Raw genomic sequence first — 16,306 nt, forward strand, 5'->3', positions numbered from 1 at the left:
GGGTATTTTTTCCCTGTGGCTCATCCCAAACATCTCATTTCAAGATTAGGAGTGCTGATTTTTATGGAAATACACAGCAGCGGCCTCACATGCAGGGTCACTAATAACTAGTTGACAGTGTGCAAAAGAAAATGAATGACTGAACCTGTCGATCTGGATTATACAGAAGGAGATGGACAGTTTTGTCCTCACAGCCCTTTGCATTCCCTGCATAATAATAGCCTGTTGTCAAGGAGGGAGGAAGGAAGAAAGGAGGAAGGAGAGGGGAGGAAACTGTGCTGAAAGAAAAGCAACTGCTGATCCAAGTGTGAGGTTAAATGCTCTGGAAGCGCAAAGAGGGAGGGAGCAGTGTCTTATTTTGAGAGGTGTGGATTTAGTATAGGATTATATATATATATATATATATATATATATATATATATATATATATATATATATATATATATATATATATATATATATGTGTGTGTGTATATTTGGACGCTTTGTCAATAATTGACGAAAAAAAAAAACCTGCAGCTGGATCAATATTACCAAATCAGTTTTGCAGGGGCGTTATCTCTGGCTCTAAAGTCTATTTTTTTTCTAAGTCATGCCACGTTTGAGATTACGCCTGTGATGGGCTGAGCCATCATCCTCCTCTCGCTCACACTCAGCTGCCGCCCAGACTGTGCCGCTCAGACAGAGGGGCTGGTCGAAAAGTTACCAAAGTTGCCTTGCCTTCTTTTATTTGTTTCTTTATTTGACATTGTCATCGCGAACACCTCCTCATTCTGCTGTTCACCGGGCCCGCCGCAGCATGCTGGACTGACGGCTAAGAGGAATGGCATCGGCTGTGTTTGAAGGGACGTCCCTGGTCAACATGTTCGTCCGGGACTGCTGGGTTAACGGGATCCGGAGACTTATCATCAGTCAGAGCGGAGAGGAAGAGGAGTTTTTCGAGATCAGGACCGAGTGGTCTGACAGGAACATTTTATACTTGCATCGGAGTTACTCTGATCTCGGGCGACTGTTTAAGAGACTGGTGGAGTCTTTTCCGGAGGACAGACGAGATCTGTCCAAATCTCCACTGATAGAAGGTTGGTGTGATAGCAGGATAACATGTGACAGTTACTAATCTACAAGGCAGGAAGTGATGCTAGAGCAGTATCACAAATAACTCATTTCTATTATTATATTCCCGTTCAGGAGCATATTGCATTTATACTGTAAGTGTAGGAAGTAAGGCCACCCTGTCCTCTTTAGCACCACGAGTTTCAAATTCCAGAAGAGAAATATTTACTCTGAAGTCCCGAAACAAAGAAAACAAACTAATTTTGGCATTTCAGGCAAATAAACATGCAGATGGCATTTCTATGTAATTAGTCAAATAATTGAAGCTCAGTTTTCTACTATTTACCAGACTTTTGGAGCATTTTTCAGCAATATGAAGCTAATTCGAACTAAATTAGCACTGACCACTTTTTTAACTAATTGAAAAGTTTGTCTTGGAGTTTGCGGTGGACTCCCTAAAGGAAATCCTCCAGCAGAAGATTATATTCCTGTTTACATTTTGCAAGAGATAGTACAGAAGTTGTTGTCTTTGTGCGTTTTTGTGCATTGCAGTCAGATCCAGTGTAACGCAAATGATCCATTGACACCATAGGGCTTATTAAAGTGCTGGTGATTAACAAAGCGGAATACACGAAGAAAAATATTGAGCTTAATCAGCAAAGGCTTGGTTCTAATTTGAAATGCTGCGTGCTTCAGAGCCTAGGAGGTTAATAATTAACATTGTGCACTTTAGGATGTCACATCAATAGAACTATCACATAGTCTGTGCTGACAGCATGTTTCTAATCTATGTCAATATTTAGGACCTAAAAGACTGGACACACTATGTGTAAGATTTGTTGCCATGACTCTATGGGAGCTGGATTCCCTATGGGGATCCTTAAATACCAACACAGACTTTCAGTGTGGAAATCTGTTCTTTACATCTTACATCACAAGCTTGCTGCTGGAGCAAGTCTTTTCTGGTAGCTTAAAACTTTGATCAAAGGCCACGGCAAAAATATTTCTATTGCTTATGCACATTTTTATTATGAGGGATAAAACTACACAGTTTTGCAGAAGATCGATGCTGAAATATAAACTCGTTGAGATATAAGCAGTTAGTCCAGATGGTAGCGTTTTAGATGAACATCACAGTTATTTGACACACTATTTTGCCATCACACGTCTCCAAATTTGAGACTGTATCTGAGGATCCAACCAAAGCGTAGGTTGTCTTTGACCATGTTGTAATATTTGCCTTTCACAGTCACTTTCAACCACCTGTGTTTAGCTTAATCTAGGGGTCTTTTTTACTGGTTTTCCCGCACTCTTTTCCACTTTCTATTTTTTTTAAATGGAAGTGCAGGAGAGCCATCCAGCCACAAATTACTGCAGAAATAACATGTTTCTTTTTATTTTTAAATTACAGTGGTCCTGGTTTACATCACTTAATTTTGAGTAAATACAACTTAAAACATCAAAACTGAATGTGAAAGATTTTGTGCTACTGATATCAGATGATTTATAAGGCAGTGCTTTGCAGAGGGCAGTGTTTTAGTATACTGTGTGTGAACCTCCAGCGTTCAGGATTTGGATACCCCACAACTGTCGCAAATTTGGCAAAGCTCCCAGCCTCTCCTCTGTGAGAGATGACCCTCCCCACAATCTCCTTGGCACTTTGCTTTTGTGTCTACTTGCTGAGCTTATACCAGTGTTTTGGAGACATCCCTTTAGCTGGGACTGGAAAGGCTGGCTTCCTGCTCAGGCACTAAAATAGCTGACAGAGTTGTTGACAGCTAGCTGCTTCGGCTCAGCCAGTGCAGTGTGGAATGCATTTTGGGACGAGACGTTTTTGATCTCATGACTCACTTTTCACTTCTTTATTCCGTCTGTCACTCTCATATGCTGATTATAGCTCAATGATAAATGAAGCTGAAGGAGACCATTTTAGTGTTTGAAACTGGTCTGAGCATTTCATTGACGGATTGTGAGCCACAGGGTTAAAAAAAATTGAGGATTTCCTGAATTCCTATCCCTTTTTAATATTTCCTTTGCATCCCATCTAATTGCTGCATTGATTGAAGATCCTGAGGGGAAAAAAAAAACATAGGTCTGCCCTTTCTCAGTCCACTTTGCCACAATTTCTGGCTCTGGTCATGTTTTCCTGTTTCTGTGCTGCGCCTAGGCAACAAGGAAGGCGTGCAGAGCTTTTCAGACTTATGTCATGATGAGAAAGAGGGCGACTGCGGAGGAGTGGACTTCCCATATTTAGTACCGCTGGTCTGCCAGGGCCTCATCACACTTACCTTACATGTGACCCCATGAGCATACAGACAGCGAGCGATTGCTCACATTCCATGTGAGCTAGATATGATCAAGGAATGTAGACACAGACAGCGTCGAAATCACTCGTACTAACTGTCAGCTTCTGTTGCCTACTGAAGCAGTTTTTCTATTTAGGCTTTTTGCTTTTTACAGTAATAAATAAATGCTAAACAATATAATACAACCTCAACTTTTACTCTGTTGTAGGCAGTGAAGGTGACACTGACACTCAGAATGTGGAGAGGCTATTAAATTGGCAGACTACATATAATGCACTGTATAATAAAAAACGGAATATGTGCACATCATTTTCATGCAATTAGACATTTAAAATGGGATGTGCATGCATTGTCTGTTCAAAATTTGCATTAGATGAGAGATGAGACTGAAGAAAATAGGCAATTTGATCATTAATATGCGCAGAATGGCTACAAACAGGAGAATTCACCTAACCTAGCATCTTATGTCATCTGTAAAGGTCGCTATTTAACATAGTTGTTTAATCTAATCAAGAAAAATCAATACAAAACAACATTGCTGCATTTATCAATGATCTCGGAGGGGCGGGTGAGCTTTGTGGAGGTGCAAGACTATCAACAGCAAGCATAACTCAAGAAACTAAATTCCTCGAAATACCAAAGTCTTCCTTTAACTTCCAGCTTAACGACAGCTGAATCAAGCTGAACCAAAACAAATGGCAGCATGCACGTAGCTGCTGCAAATAGAGATTTTACAGTGTGCACGTGTAAAGATTAAAATGGCCTGCAGCAACAACTTGGTGCAACTTCTTGCTAATAAAAGTAACATTCTCTTTCTGACCATGCCTGGGGCTTGATGACTGAAGCATCCAGGAATAATGTGTTGACAAACTGTAGCATGTTAGTGGTTGAATGATTAAGTACTGTGCTGCTGACTGCAGCTTATCAGATCCCTGCAGAAGATAACTGTGAAATGTGGCTCTTACAACATAGGATGACTAGATAATGTGCATGAGGAAGACGTGGGGACGGCTGAGTTCCTGTTATACACATGCTTCTATTTTTTGTAATATTACAGAGCTTCTTGTCACCATGGCATTCTATAATAAGCTACCTTTATGATGACTAAAATTAGTGATACTGATTACTGATCACATTTTACTACCTAGCAGCCCCAGGTAAATAAATACAGTCACATGTTCTTCTTAAAAATAGAAGTACAGTAATCAAAAGTGAAAGCTACTAAGAGACAACTAAAAAGAGCCAAAATGGCTGGCTTTGAGGTCACTGTAGGGTAAAGTGAAAATAGTTTCACTGTAAGAGAATTTGCTCTATACCACCAATGGCAGTGTTGTTTAATTATTTATAGTGCATGGACCACTGCAACCAGAAAGTCCAAGCAGAAAAATCAGTTTACAACCATGAAAATCTAGCCAACACAGAAAATTAGACATCCTGGGTTACACTCATGAGACACATGTCAGTGATCTAGTGAAGCACGCTAATATTGGTGTGAAGATTGATGTGTTAGAGTGATTTCCAAAGCTAATTAGTGGAAGTGTGGCACGAAATCCTCTCCCGAAAAATCCCCAAACTTTCTTTAATTAATGTTTTTTCTCATCCTAAAGTTTTTTTGTGTGATTAAAATAAACATTAATCAGTATTTGTCATCTACAATAAAATGCTTACACGACATCGCGCCTTATGACTGATTAACACCGCATGAAGCCATCTGATGGCAGCAGTTACGTGCTGAAATTTCCACTCTATAATTAGACACATAATCAAGCTACACGCACCAGATTAACAGTGGTTACAACTTGCACAACTGGCAGAGACACGCACACACATCACACACGTTTGAGTCTTGGTGTTATACGCAGTCTTCCAGATTATGCAGTGAAAAACGTCGCATCGTTGTCACCCCTACCCAAGATGTTCTCTACTTCCCACTTTGAAAATATTTATGTGCAAAGACACAGCCAAGATCAGACTCTGAAGAAAAGAACAGCAATTTGTGAGCTTGATTGCTCCAAATCTCCAAGATTAAATGCCCATGATTTATTCTTCCTAATTCATTCCTCAATGGACTGCGTGCATGCATGCAATAAAGTGTACTTCTTTTCATTGAATTTATAACATTACTGCACTACATCAGTGGACACAAACTTTGAAATCTGTCCCCGAGGATAACAACGAACAAGACATGGTGTGGTTTGAAGTCTCCGCAGTGACGTTGTCATCTAGGCTTTGTTTCTGTTTAAGATGTTAACTGCTGACTGCTGACTCGCTCTTGAAACCTCCCAAGGCTTTGAATTAATATGAACAACTGTAACACAATCTAATGAACTTACGGACTCATTTCCAACATTGTGAGGCTTGTCTTGTTTTATCCAGGTTATTTTCTGACTTCAGCTACATATTTTATTTAAACAATTTTTACTTACTCTCCTTAAAGCTGCTTTTATTTACTGACACATCTCCTGTATTTTTCTGGTCCAGTGGACCAATCTGTAACACATTTATCTAATTTTTGCATGTTTACACACTGAATATTGACACAAACCTATCACTAGCTTTAGTACTAAAACATCTTAAAGTGCCTAAAACACGGGTGTCAAACATAAAGCCCAGGGACCAGAATCAGCCTGTGAAAGACAACAGTGTTCATTTGACAACAAATTTTGATTTAGACTTTTGACTAAAATCTAAATTAGTTTTCGCCCTAATTTAGTCATCTAAATTTGTAATATGTCCATTTGTCTACTTTTCATGTTGACATTTTGTCACGTTTTCATGAGAAACAGGGAGCATGGGAGTTAGCTGAACCCCCGTTCCCACCCTGTTTCCTGGGGCCAGATCAAATTGTGCATGTCTAACCCAACTGCATAAGGAGTTTACTTCTGATTGAATCACTTCCAAACTCGTCCCGCCTTTCTACACATCTTAATTAGTTCTGGTTGGATCTTGTCTCTCTTGAACATTTTTTTCTTCTTTTTATTTGACAAAAGTGTAGATAAACTTCATCATTGCTTTTTCCTTGTGCATTAGTACTTATTTAGGTATCGTCTTGTTTCCATCAAGAAAAAAAAAGATCGTTGAAGAAAACTATGAAGAAAATTAGTGAACTAAAATGTGAAGGAGGGCATAGATTATACCAATGTAATTAAATGAGAAAAAATCAAATGTCAGATGCGTCTATCTACAACAGAAATTTCTGTTGATATTGAAAAAAACTTTCTGTGAATGAACAAAAACGTTCTAGGGTTGAAATTGTTCTTCACTTTCTTATATTGAGATATTTCAGAGAATAAATGTGTAATTAAACTTCTTTACACTAACAGAAAGAGGCAAACAGATATTGAAATGACTTTGCAAGTTAAACAGAAGGAAGGCACAACACAAGCTTCAGATTGGGCACCTAGTCATGATTCAACTGCCAAATCACTCTTAACATCCCCCAGGATATGATGTCATCAATGTGGGCCATTATACATGGATGAGGCTGTGAGTGTGTATAGAGGTCCTCTTACTCAGTGCTTCCATGTAACCACTGTGTGACTACATTTCATCTGTCCCAGTCAGTTCAGACAGAGCCACATCCCTGTGGCTGCAGTCTTCATCATTATTCTCCTCACCACATCCCTTTGTCAGCAGGCTGGCTGTAAATGATGCTCTGCTGACTTGCTCACTCATAGCGGCGGTAGCCTTCTATTACCAAATGTGCTGATTTTACGTTCCCACTGCCTCTTAAATTGCATTCCTAGTTTTATGCAGGATTAGCGTGCTATCACAGACATTGTTCTGCAGCCACTCCACCACCTATTATTACTTTCCTCTGTTATTACTGCTGTTATACAAATGCCAGCAATTGCGGTGGCAGTTTTACAGTGTTAGTGTGCACCGTGCTCTTGCTCTAAGGACAATGGTATGTGGTCTGTTTTTCTCTCCTCCTACGTGAGGTAAATATCATGGGGCATTGTGAGGAAAAAGGTTACCGAAATAAAAAGGACTCTTGCATTTGAGGCAGTCTTTTTCAAGAGTAGGGATGAATTAAAATCTGTCTGGCTTTTGTGTTTTGACCTACAGAAAGCTAACACAGTGATGGCTGTAAAGGTCATAGAGATTGCCCTCTTTCATTTTCTAGGTGCAGAAATAGTTACACTTGGCCTTTTCATGGAGGGAAAGTTTCTTTGTACATCAGTCTCTATATTTAAGAGTTGATGATAATACCAAACTGCTTATTCATAGCTTGTATAATTCTCAATGTCATTTTACATTATCATATATATCTAACGAGGTCTAAACACAAAGTCAGTGAATACCAGTGTTTGTATTAATATAAACTGAAGTAGTTTTTAAATTTTAACCTCTTGGTGCTAAATGATAAGGGCTCACCAAAAGCATCTATTCTAAAGGCACCGCTGCATCAAATTTCACTCTGTCCTAGAGTTGTTATGATACACTTGTTACAACATTAAAAAGACTGACAGGTGAAGTGAGTAACATTGAATAGGTCATAATAATGCAATGATTTTAAGGAAAATGTTTGACCCCAAAGGAAGCTCAAAGGCTAAAAGCAACACTATTTATCATCCAGGGCTCTTGAACTGTCATGGTTCTGCATCATTTTGACCCACTATTTTCAGTTTCTTGTATTTTGGTGTTTTTTTCTGTATTATGGTTTGTTTTCTGATTCTGTAGTTGTCCTGTTTTGAATATTATAATCTTAAATTTCATTGTTATTCTGATTAAGAGTTAGTTCTTAGGTTTAGTTCAGTGTCTAGTCTATGCCTGTCATGTTTCCTGTTTTACTTTGAAGGGCCGTGTCTCATGTTAGTGTGTCCAGCGTTACTCTCCCCTGTGTTGTAGTTAGGTTTCATTCGAGTCAGCTGTGTCCTCATGTGTCTCCACTTCTCCTGATCACCTCATGTGTGTATTTAAGTCCTCAGTCTTCCTGTGTTCGGCGTCGTGTTGTCTTTTTTTTTCCTCATCCCATGTCTGATCATAGTTTATTCTCACAGTTTAAGTTGCAGCTCTAGGTCTTATTTGACTCAGTGTTTTCTCAGTTAACTCTGTTGTACTTAGTTCTCCTAGTTTTCATGTTATCGCCTGCAACTAGCAAAATAAAGGTCCATTTTGGGGCTTTCAAGTTTCATCCCCTCGCCTCTGTCTGCTCCTGGGTCCTCAACACTAACCCACACACGGTCTGCCTCGGCGGCCCGTGACATGAACAGATGTAAAACACTTCATGGAGATCCAGTGGATGGTTTTAAATTGAAGGAATCAAGTTAACAGAGTTTTATTTCACTGACAGGAATTCAAATCAGCAGCCAAATCCAGCGTACCGCAATCATTTAGAGTTCTTTTTGTTTCTTTCAGGGCTGGTGAAAATCAAAGAAGCGACCGACATTGAGGAGAAGTTAAACGAAGTGGAAAGGCTACTGAAGAATGCAATCAACATGCCATGCAAGGTTGGTATTTCATCTGATGGCATGGCATATTAGACCTGTAAAAGCTTCTTGCATGAGAATATAAGCTCTGTATTCAAAAACCTCTTTCTTTAGTATTCCAGATCAGAGGTGATGCTGACTTTCTTTGAGCGGTCGCCCCTGGATCAGGTGTTAAGGAACGACAAAGTCCACAGAATCCAGCCATGCTTTGACAGTCCAATCAAGATATCAGGTACATATACTTATTTAATGTGAATATAACTACATTTCAATTATTTTTCATGATTTCTTTAAGGATGATTTAATATTCCTCTCTGCATTTTGCAGAAATCATGCGGTCCAATGGATTCTGTCTGGCCAACACAGAAACCATCGTGTTCGATCACAGTATCCCCGAAGAAAAAGAGAGACCTTCATCGACCGACTCTGTAGAACATACGTGAGTATTAAGATCGCTCAGTCATTATTATATCTGCCTTTGCACATGTTACTGAGCAAGAAAACTATGTTTAAAATCACATTAAGGGCCAGAGTGAGTTTAACACAGTTGTAGGATTGAAGGCCACTTCAGAGTAAGAAACTACCTACTTGCTTTCTCACAAATGTGAGGATTTCCATGCTTGCCTTTGAGTGTATACAATAAATGCTTTGGTGAGTAAAGAGGTCCTAGAATGTGAACCTACCCCAGGACCCTCCACCCGGTTCACACAGCACAGGAAGTGTGTCTGTGCAGCTCTTCCTTCCTTGGGTGTGTGTAGAAAGCAAAAGAGGAACACATTCCTCTCGGTACTTCACAGAAACACAAAAACAATGTAAATCACTCATAAATGGCAGCACAGCTCTAAATTTTTAGTCAGTGTTTTGATGTTGACACTTACATCACACCTTTGATTCCTGGAGTAAGCTACACAGGCCTGGGTTAACCCAGTATGTCTTTCGTTTTATTGCCAGGTATGAAGATGGAACAGAGTTTTTGCCATTGGAAACAGATGTGTGTGATGAAGAAACAGAAGCATATGTCACCAACCTCTCCTACTACCATCTGGTCCCATTTGAAACAGACATCCTGGAATGAGCATTGATCTACCAGATGCTTGTCGATGATGGCTTGTCACGCTGTAATATGTAGTCCTCAGTGGAACTCAACTATGCAATGCTGCACACCATGTAGCTGCTGTTTATTCCAGCGACTTTAAGAACTTTTTAAATAAGCATTGGTCATTTTGGAGTTGGCTGGGTGTACAGTATGCACAGTAGTATTAGAGGAGCGCTACAGCAGCACGCCTTTGTTTTCATCCACTTTATGTGACGTCACCGATGTGCCTCATCCAGAGCCTTACTTTTTTTTTCACTTCAAAAGGCTTTCAGGTGATGTACCTGAGGCAGCCACACGGTATAGATCCCCAGTCCTCAGTGACACTTTTAACGTGCTGTTTGGCCACTTAGAAGGACTAAAATCTGTGGGTTGGAGCGTGATTGTAGTGGCGACTACGCAACAGCTGAAATTAGTAAGCAAAAGTAATTTATGGAAGCATTCATGATTTCTTCTCATTGAGATTTGTTTTTCTTTTATTCTCTCATGGACCTAAGAGATGGATCTTTAAGGTTTATCGTGTTCTCTGATTCCTGAAGTGATGCTACTTGGGAAAAAAACCTAAAAACAGTTAAGGAGATTTTTATAGGATTTTTGTGTGTGGTGCAGTTTCAACCAGCATTAAGCAAGTTGTTCTGGTTTTTGTAAAAGCTTAAGACTCACAGGAAAACTCTGATTTTGTTGCTGTGTCGTGCAGCAGGATCTTTGGTATGAGAGTACGCTGAAAGCTGAATGAAACTAGAAAACATGGGCTCTGATGGTAGACAATTGTGGAATTTAGCTAGTCTTGGAGATTTTACTTGTGACAAATTGTTACAATTGCTAAATTAAAGGCACTAAAGTGTGCGCAGTGCTCTTTCAATCCTGTTTGACCAGTCAAATAAACACAAGTCCACAAACTGGGAGGCAGGGTTTTCAATTTTGTATCTGTCCAAGGACTGAACCACAGAGGTTTTGATTTTGATGGTGAATTGAGCAAGAATTATGTCATCTTATCCTCCAGCAGCATAAACATCAGCAGGGGATTCATTTTCATGTTTCAGTTGGGCCTTGGACTGCTGTCAGTTGAAATAATATAAACAAAATGCAAAGTTTGGTTATTATGTTGTTGCTTTGTGTTCAAATGAATGTTGCCGTTTGATGTTGATGAGAATTTTTTTGTATTATGTTTTGTCTGAATTATGAATTGTGATGTTAGACATGTAGCTTCATAATAATGCTCATTTTTTGTCCATAAAGGAATAATTTGGTGTCAAGAGTGAGTGTAGCCTGTGGAAAACTGAATCGTGTCACTGCTGTTGTTGTTTTCTGATGAGCGATAAAATGGGGCAAAGAAAGCTTTGTTTAAAGGCTCCATTGAGGTCACTTTTGTAAGATGACATGAGTGGGTTCAGTCAGACAGCAGAGTGTGGGAGTCTACAGCTTGGCCTGTGATGGCGGAACAAGTCCTCTCTTTATGTAAAGAAGACAAACAACTTTGCTGTACTACAAGTTTCTAGATGAAAAGTTGTGTAGAAAGGCAAACAATTGGTTAAAATTCACGCCTTTGTATGTTTGTATTATAAGGAGGGCACTTTTACTTCTGAAACTGAGAACTCAGCGGTGCATTGCAGATGCTTTGAATGTGACCCAAATACTAAAAATGTATATTTGTGTTGTGTTAGCTGTCTTTGCTTCAGCAGTTTTGTCACCGCAGGAGTCACCGTGGCCTTACAATGTAACTTAACAGCTTGTGTCCAGGTTCCTGCCCTTCCAAATACAAAGGCATTCAGCCCTCCACAAACTTGGCACATGAGCCGTCAGCATGGCGATCCTCCACATGAATGTGTTTAGTAACACAGTCATGATTGCTATTCACCCCGTGAGAAAGTACAGCTCTTTCACAGGGTACAAAAGTATTTCATGCTTTCTCTTCTTGCTTTTTGACCAAGAATGACGTGCTGATTTTGTACATAAGCATTTCTGTCTAAGGTGCAAGAAAACTGGAATTTCCCTCTAAAATTTCTGGACCAAGATTTTGTTCTACAAGAAATTGTCTGATGTTGATGAATGAGCATAGGAGTTCATATTTAATAATCAAAAATCCAGCAAGACCTCTGCCTTCTTTACAACTCTTTTGCAAGCTTATGGCATTCAGTTTACTTTGAATATGAAGTTCTGAAATGGTACTCAACGCATTCAATGCAATGAGGAAAAACACAACACAACGCTGGTACTCCAGTGCCAGTGAAACTGAAACAAAGCTACATGCCTGGTGTGCCAGCCAGAGGTTTGAAGAGAGACAAGTGAAGACAATAGGAAAATAAAGTTACACAAAATATTCTTATTTATTTTGTAAATTTCAGCCACACTCTGTGAAGCTAACCATTCTATGCCTTGTAATGTATTGTATATTTACTTGTGTGCATCATATGTGAGATGAACCTTTGGTTTGTAAATATGAATCATAATTATAAACTTCCAAGATGAAGTCTATGTGCAAACATGTTTGATAACCTTAAAGATATTCAATATTAGATACAAATTATTATTCTAAAAACCTTCTCAAAACAAACAAATAAATATGTTTTCAATAAAACAAATGGTCCTGTGATGTCTTTTGTGTACGAAGTGATTGGACCTTAGGGTCATAGAACGGCAGACGTAGACTGTGGGTAACTTGAGAAGCAAGGCAGCTGCAATCAGTAGTGTTAGATATGAGATTCAGAGGCATTCAGTGATAAGTGCACAATACTCATCCACAAACTCAAAGAAGTGGAGAATATTTGCTTGGAAAATCGTGATTTGTAAATATGAATATCAGAAGCAAATATTCCAAGTCGCTGGAGCCATCTTGGAGGCAGTGCACAAATTTGGACGCCAATCACTGGCATATGTTTTGGGTATGTTCAAATTATGGTGAAAATTTCTCTTATTCTGAGTAAAATATTGAGATGCAACACTCCCTGTACTGCAAAAGCCTTTCTTCTCTGTCTTTTTAAAGATCATGGTTAAAATATTGTGTTAAAGAAAAGAAAAAAAAAAAGAATGTGTATAAATCAATGTGATTGTTTGGTAGTATTTTAACGTTTATGTATTTAAGATACTACTAAAAACAAAAACAAAAAAGTGAAGACAGAGAGATGTATCGTAATATTGATGATATTTATTGTATATTACCACTTTATTCTATGAAAGTACACAGGCATTGAGGTGCTTGGCCCGCTGCCCGTTATCTTAGAGCGACACCTGATGGTGGGAACAGGTAGTCATCATCAGTGTCGCTTCTTCAAAACTCAGTACAGTTAAAAGGTTGCTGATTTAAAAAAAAGGGGGAAACTGTAAAATAAGAAACAGCAACAGGATGAAATAAATAAATAATTACAGCAACCAGGCCCCCCGTAAAAAACAAACAAACAGAAAGACCAACATCACCTTGTGTTGTTTTCATTAGATGATCTTTCTTAGTCTATTTAACTGTGGAGAAATGTTCAATCAACGGAATGTAAAAATAAAAAACTAAACTGAACATAACACAATATTCATTAATTATTTGTCTTTGTTTTTCAATTTAAAATTAATCACCTCTGTTTATTAGGACGACCTGCATCACAAACCTTGACTTGCAGTTTCGTCATTACAGTATAAATACTTATATTTATGCATGTGTGTGCATTCATAAAGTGGTAATAATAGACAGTAAACATGGCATAAACGTCGATGAAAATCTTCTGTAAAAAATGTAGTAAGTGGTGCAAAATAAAAGATTAAAATACAATTTAAGCAAAATTAAACTACAAAAAAAAAAAAAAAAAAAAAAAAGCTTAAGGAGGAACTGTTTCGTTTGGTAACCCGGCGCATGCGCGGAGGGAGGTCGATTTAGCGGTTGTTTCCTGCTTGCTGTTTCCACTCGAAGCAATGGCAGAAGTAAAAGCTTCCCTGGCTTGTGGAGGTATGTTCAGCTTTTGTATTTCCTGTATGAATAACAGTGGACCACACACGCTATCCCAGCATCACTTTAAAGGCCCCTTACAGCTGCCGTTGGTGAAATTGCGGCTCAAACTGAAGCACAGTTAGCCGGAGGGGCGACAGCTTTAGCTGGTGATGCTTCAGTCATGAGGTTTAATGCTGGGGGGGGAAAAGAAACCCTAAAGCTGTAAAGCTTCACATTGAGACAAACAGCTTGTCTGATTTCAGTGCTTTCTTTTACCGTCACAGTTATAGCGGCTTTCCTGAGTTCAGCGGTGCTTGCATTTGTTGAAGACCTAGATGACACGTAAGTGATGCACTACTATGTGCTTTTCCTCCCTCACTGATTCACCAATTCAGCTTCCTGCTACGGCAACTTCCGAGTTTAGAAATCATGCTCCGTGTGGATGCAAAGTGGCTCACTGCTCCTACTTCCTGTACTTTAGCAATGCTCTAAACCCTGTATGGTAAAAAGTGCCGACATTGCAGTGGTTGCATTAGCAGAAAAAAAATACATGGTGGTGATCCTGATTTCCTCTCTTTCTAGTTGCACAGTGCTTTATTTTTTTTAATTGGATGCCTGTGGTGAAAAGTCTCTGTAGATGATCTCTCTTGTGTGTAATAAGCCTGTCTTTGTATTGGAACGTTTTTCATCATTTTGCCGATGATAATTTAAACATTAGCTCATCAATGGGCAAAGAATAGTCTGCACGCCATAGGCTTTAATTGATTTTTTCAGCCCCCCAGATGTCAGCAGTTTAAATGTGAGAATATGATTCTTACGTTAAATATGACTTTGGATTGCTGTGGGGACCAAAGAAGACACTTTAAGAGATTTACCCATATGGTTTACTCACAGTCTTTTGTGGTATTTCATTTGATTTTAATGATCACAACAGGTGCAGTGATTATTCATTAATTTTAATGTGCTTTATTTGATTGACAGATTCTTGTAATTTCTGTCTAGTCTCAGCTGAATGGTTACAACTATGTTTTTTCTCTTTTCCATAGATTTAAAGACACCAGAGTGAATGACGTCTGGCTGGTTGATGTGAGTTTGACATTATGGACCCACACAAACACACACTCTAATCTGGGTCCATTGAGCTATGGTTTACTTCATATCCAGCACACCACTGTCTGAATCATCCCTTGCGGAAGCAATGGGAGTCAGGGTGGGATGTCATAAGGGAGGGGGTCGTGCAAACAGTCCCCTGTGATTAGTGAATGAGAAGTCATGCATGCACGGCAAAGCCGGGGGGCTCTGAGAGCTTTAAAGCAGGGTTTGTGTCGACACCCAGAGTAGCAAAAGTTGCTTTTGCTGCGTGTTATGGGCTGCGTGGTGAATTCTGACATTAGTTTTATTTTTGTGTTGTTTTCTTATACTGATGAAATTGTTAGATTTTGTGTAATTTGTGGAAACTAAGCTCCTAAAAAGAAATTCAAACAAACCAGACAATCACTGGAGCAAAAGGCTTCTACGTAAAATTAGTGAACAAGTTCTGCTTAACACTGAATCTGTGTCTTTTACTGCCATACTAACTGTTTTGTAATCCTTTTGGCTTGCGGTGGTGAAAGACCACTGTAACTGTTGCCCATGGTCACATGTTAGGTTAGCCATTAAATCAACAATAAAGCACCAATGTGTATAGTGCAGGAGAAATTTGGTGTAACCGAAAAAGCCATAAAATTAACTTGTACAAAAGAGCAGATACAAACCAGTGTTTTAAGTATACAAAAAATTTTAACCAGTTACATAAGACATGTAATAGTCACACATATAATATAATAGACTTATAATAACATTTCAATCGAGATGATGATTAAAAAAACAGACAAAAACCAAACACTAAATGAGACCAGACAAAACAAGCCTTTAATACACTACTTTTTGCTATGCATGAATTCAGACATACTTACGTCCACTGATGAAGACAACCACGGTGTGTCATACCAGCTTCATAACTGCCTAATTTGTAAAATGCAATGGTACCTCAAATGGCCCTCTGGTTATAGTGATGATTAAGAGCATGGGGAATCATGCTTTCTCATGCTACTATCTCACCTCTGTGTGAAGATCCTTCTGTGGTGGTGGAGTAAGACGTGACGTGCAACCTTTAGTGGGTTGTTTTGTTCTTATGAACATGTCGTCATTTTGTGCATGCCTGTCTGTTAAACCCTACGTTTAGTGCTGCCAGAGTGCTCTGGAATGACGGTCTGGCACTTTTTCCTCCAAGTGAGGAAATGGAATACAATCTGACTTAAAGTCAGTCATTGCTGAAGTGTATTTCATGCAAAAGATTAAATGGTCAAAAGCTAACATCACTTAACACTGACAACATAAATATCACAGTTTTCTCCTTCATTCACATGAACTCATCAACTTCATCTTAGAGTACCTGTCTTTTAGTTATCCTAAATGGCCTTTTATTCTTTTTGTTTAGTAAGCATAGTGTGTCATGTTAGTATTTTAT

At 38.9% G+C, this 16,306-nt stretch overlaps 2 protein-coding genes across 2 annotated transcripts in view; both read left to right on the forward strand.

Annotated features, from left to right (window-relative positions):
* The first annotated feature begins 521 nt into the window (after positions 1 to 521).
* pxdc1b (PX domain containing 1b) lies at positions 522 to 12,466 on the forward strand. The gene is made up of 5 exons (XM_031751697.2): positions 522 to 1,079; positions 8,721 to 8,812; positions 8,906 to 9,023; positions 9,119 to 9,230; positions 9,743 to 12,466. The coding sequence occupies exons 1-5, from the start codon at positions 824 to 826 to the stop codon at positions 9,864 to 9,866; spliced, it is 702 nt and encodes a 233-aa protein (XP_031607557.1). The 5' UTR covers positions 522 to 823; the 3' UTR covers positions 9,867 to 12,466.
* A 1,256-nt stretch (positions 12,467 to 13,722) lies between these two features.
* Positions 13,723 to 16,306, forward strand: part of tmx3b (thioredoxin related transmembrane protein 3b) — a 34,845-nt gene continuing 32,261 nt past the window's right edge. Inside the window, exons 1-3 of the mRNA XM_031751682.2 lie at positions 13,723 to 13,815; positions 14,082 to 14,139; positions 14,844 to 14,883. Of these exons, the coding sequence (XP_031607542.2) occupies positions 13,782 to 13,815; positions 14,082 to 14,139; positions 14,844 to 14,883 (132 nt within the window). The 5' untranslated portion in view covers positions 13,723 to 13,781. The remainder of the gene's footprint in view (positions 13,816 to 14,081; positions 14,140 to 14,843; positions 14,884 to 16,306) is intronic.

The sequence above is a fragment of the Oreochromis aureus genome, linkage group 9, assembly GCF_013358895.1.
Source record: "Oreochromis aureus strain Israel breed Guangdong linkage group 9, ZZ_aureus, whole genome shotgun sequence".
Taxonomy (NCBI): Eukaryota; Metazoa; Chordata; class Actinopteri; order Cichliformes; family Cichlidae; genus Oreochromis; species Oreochromis aureus.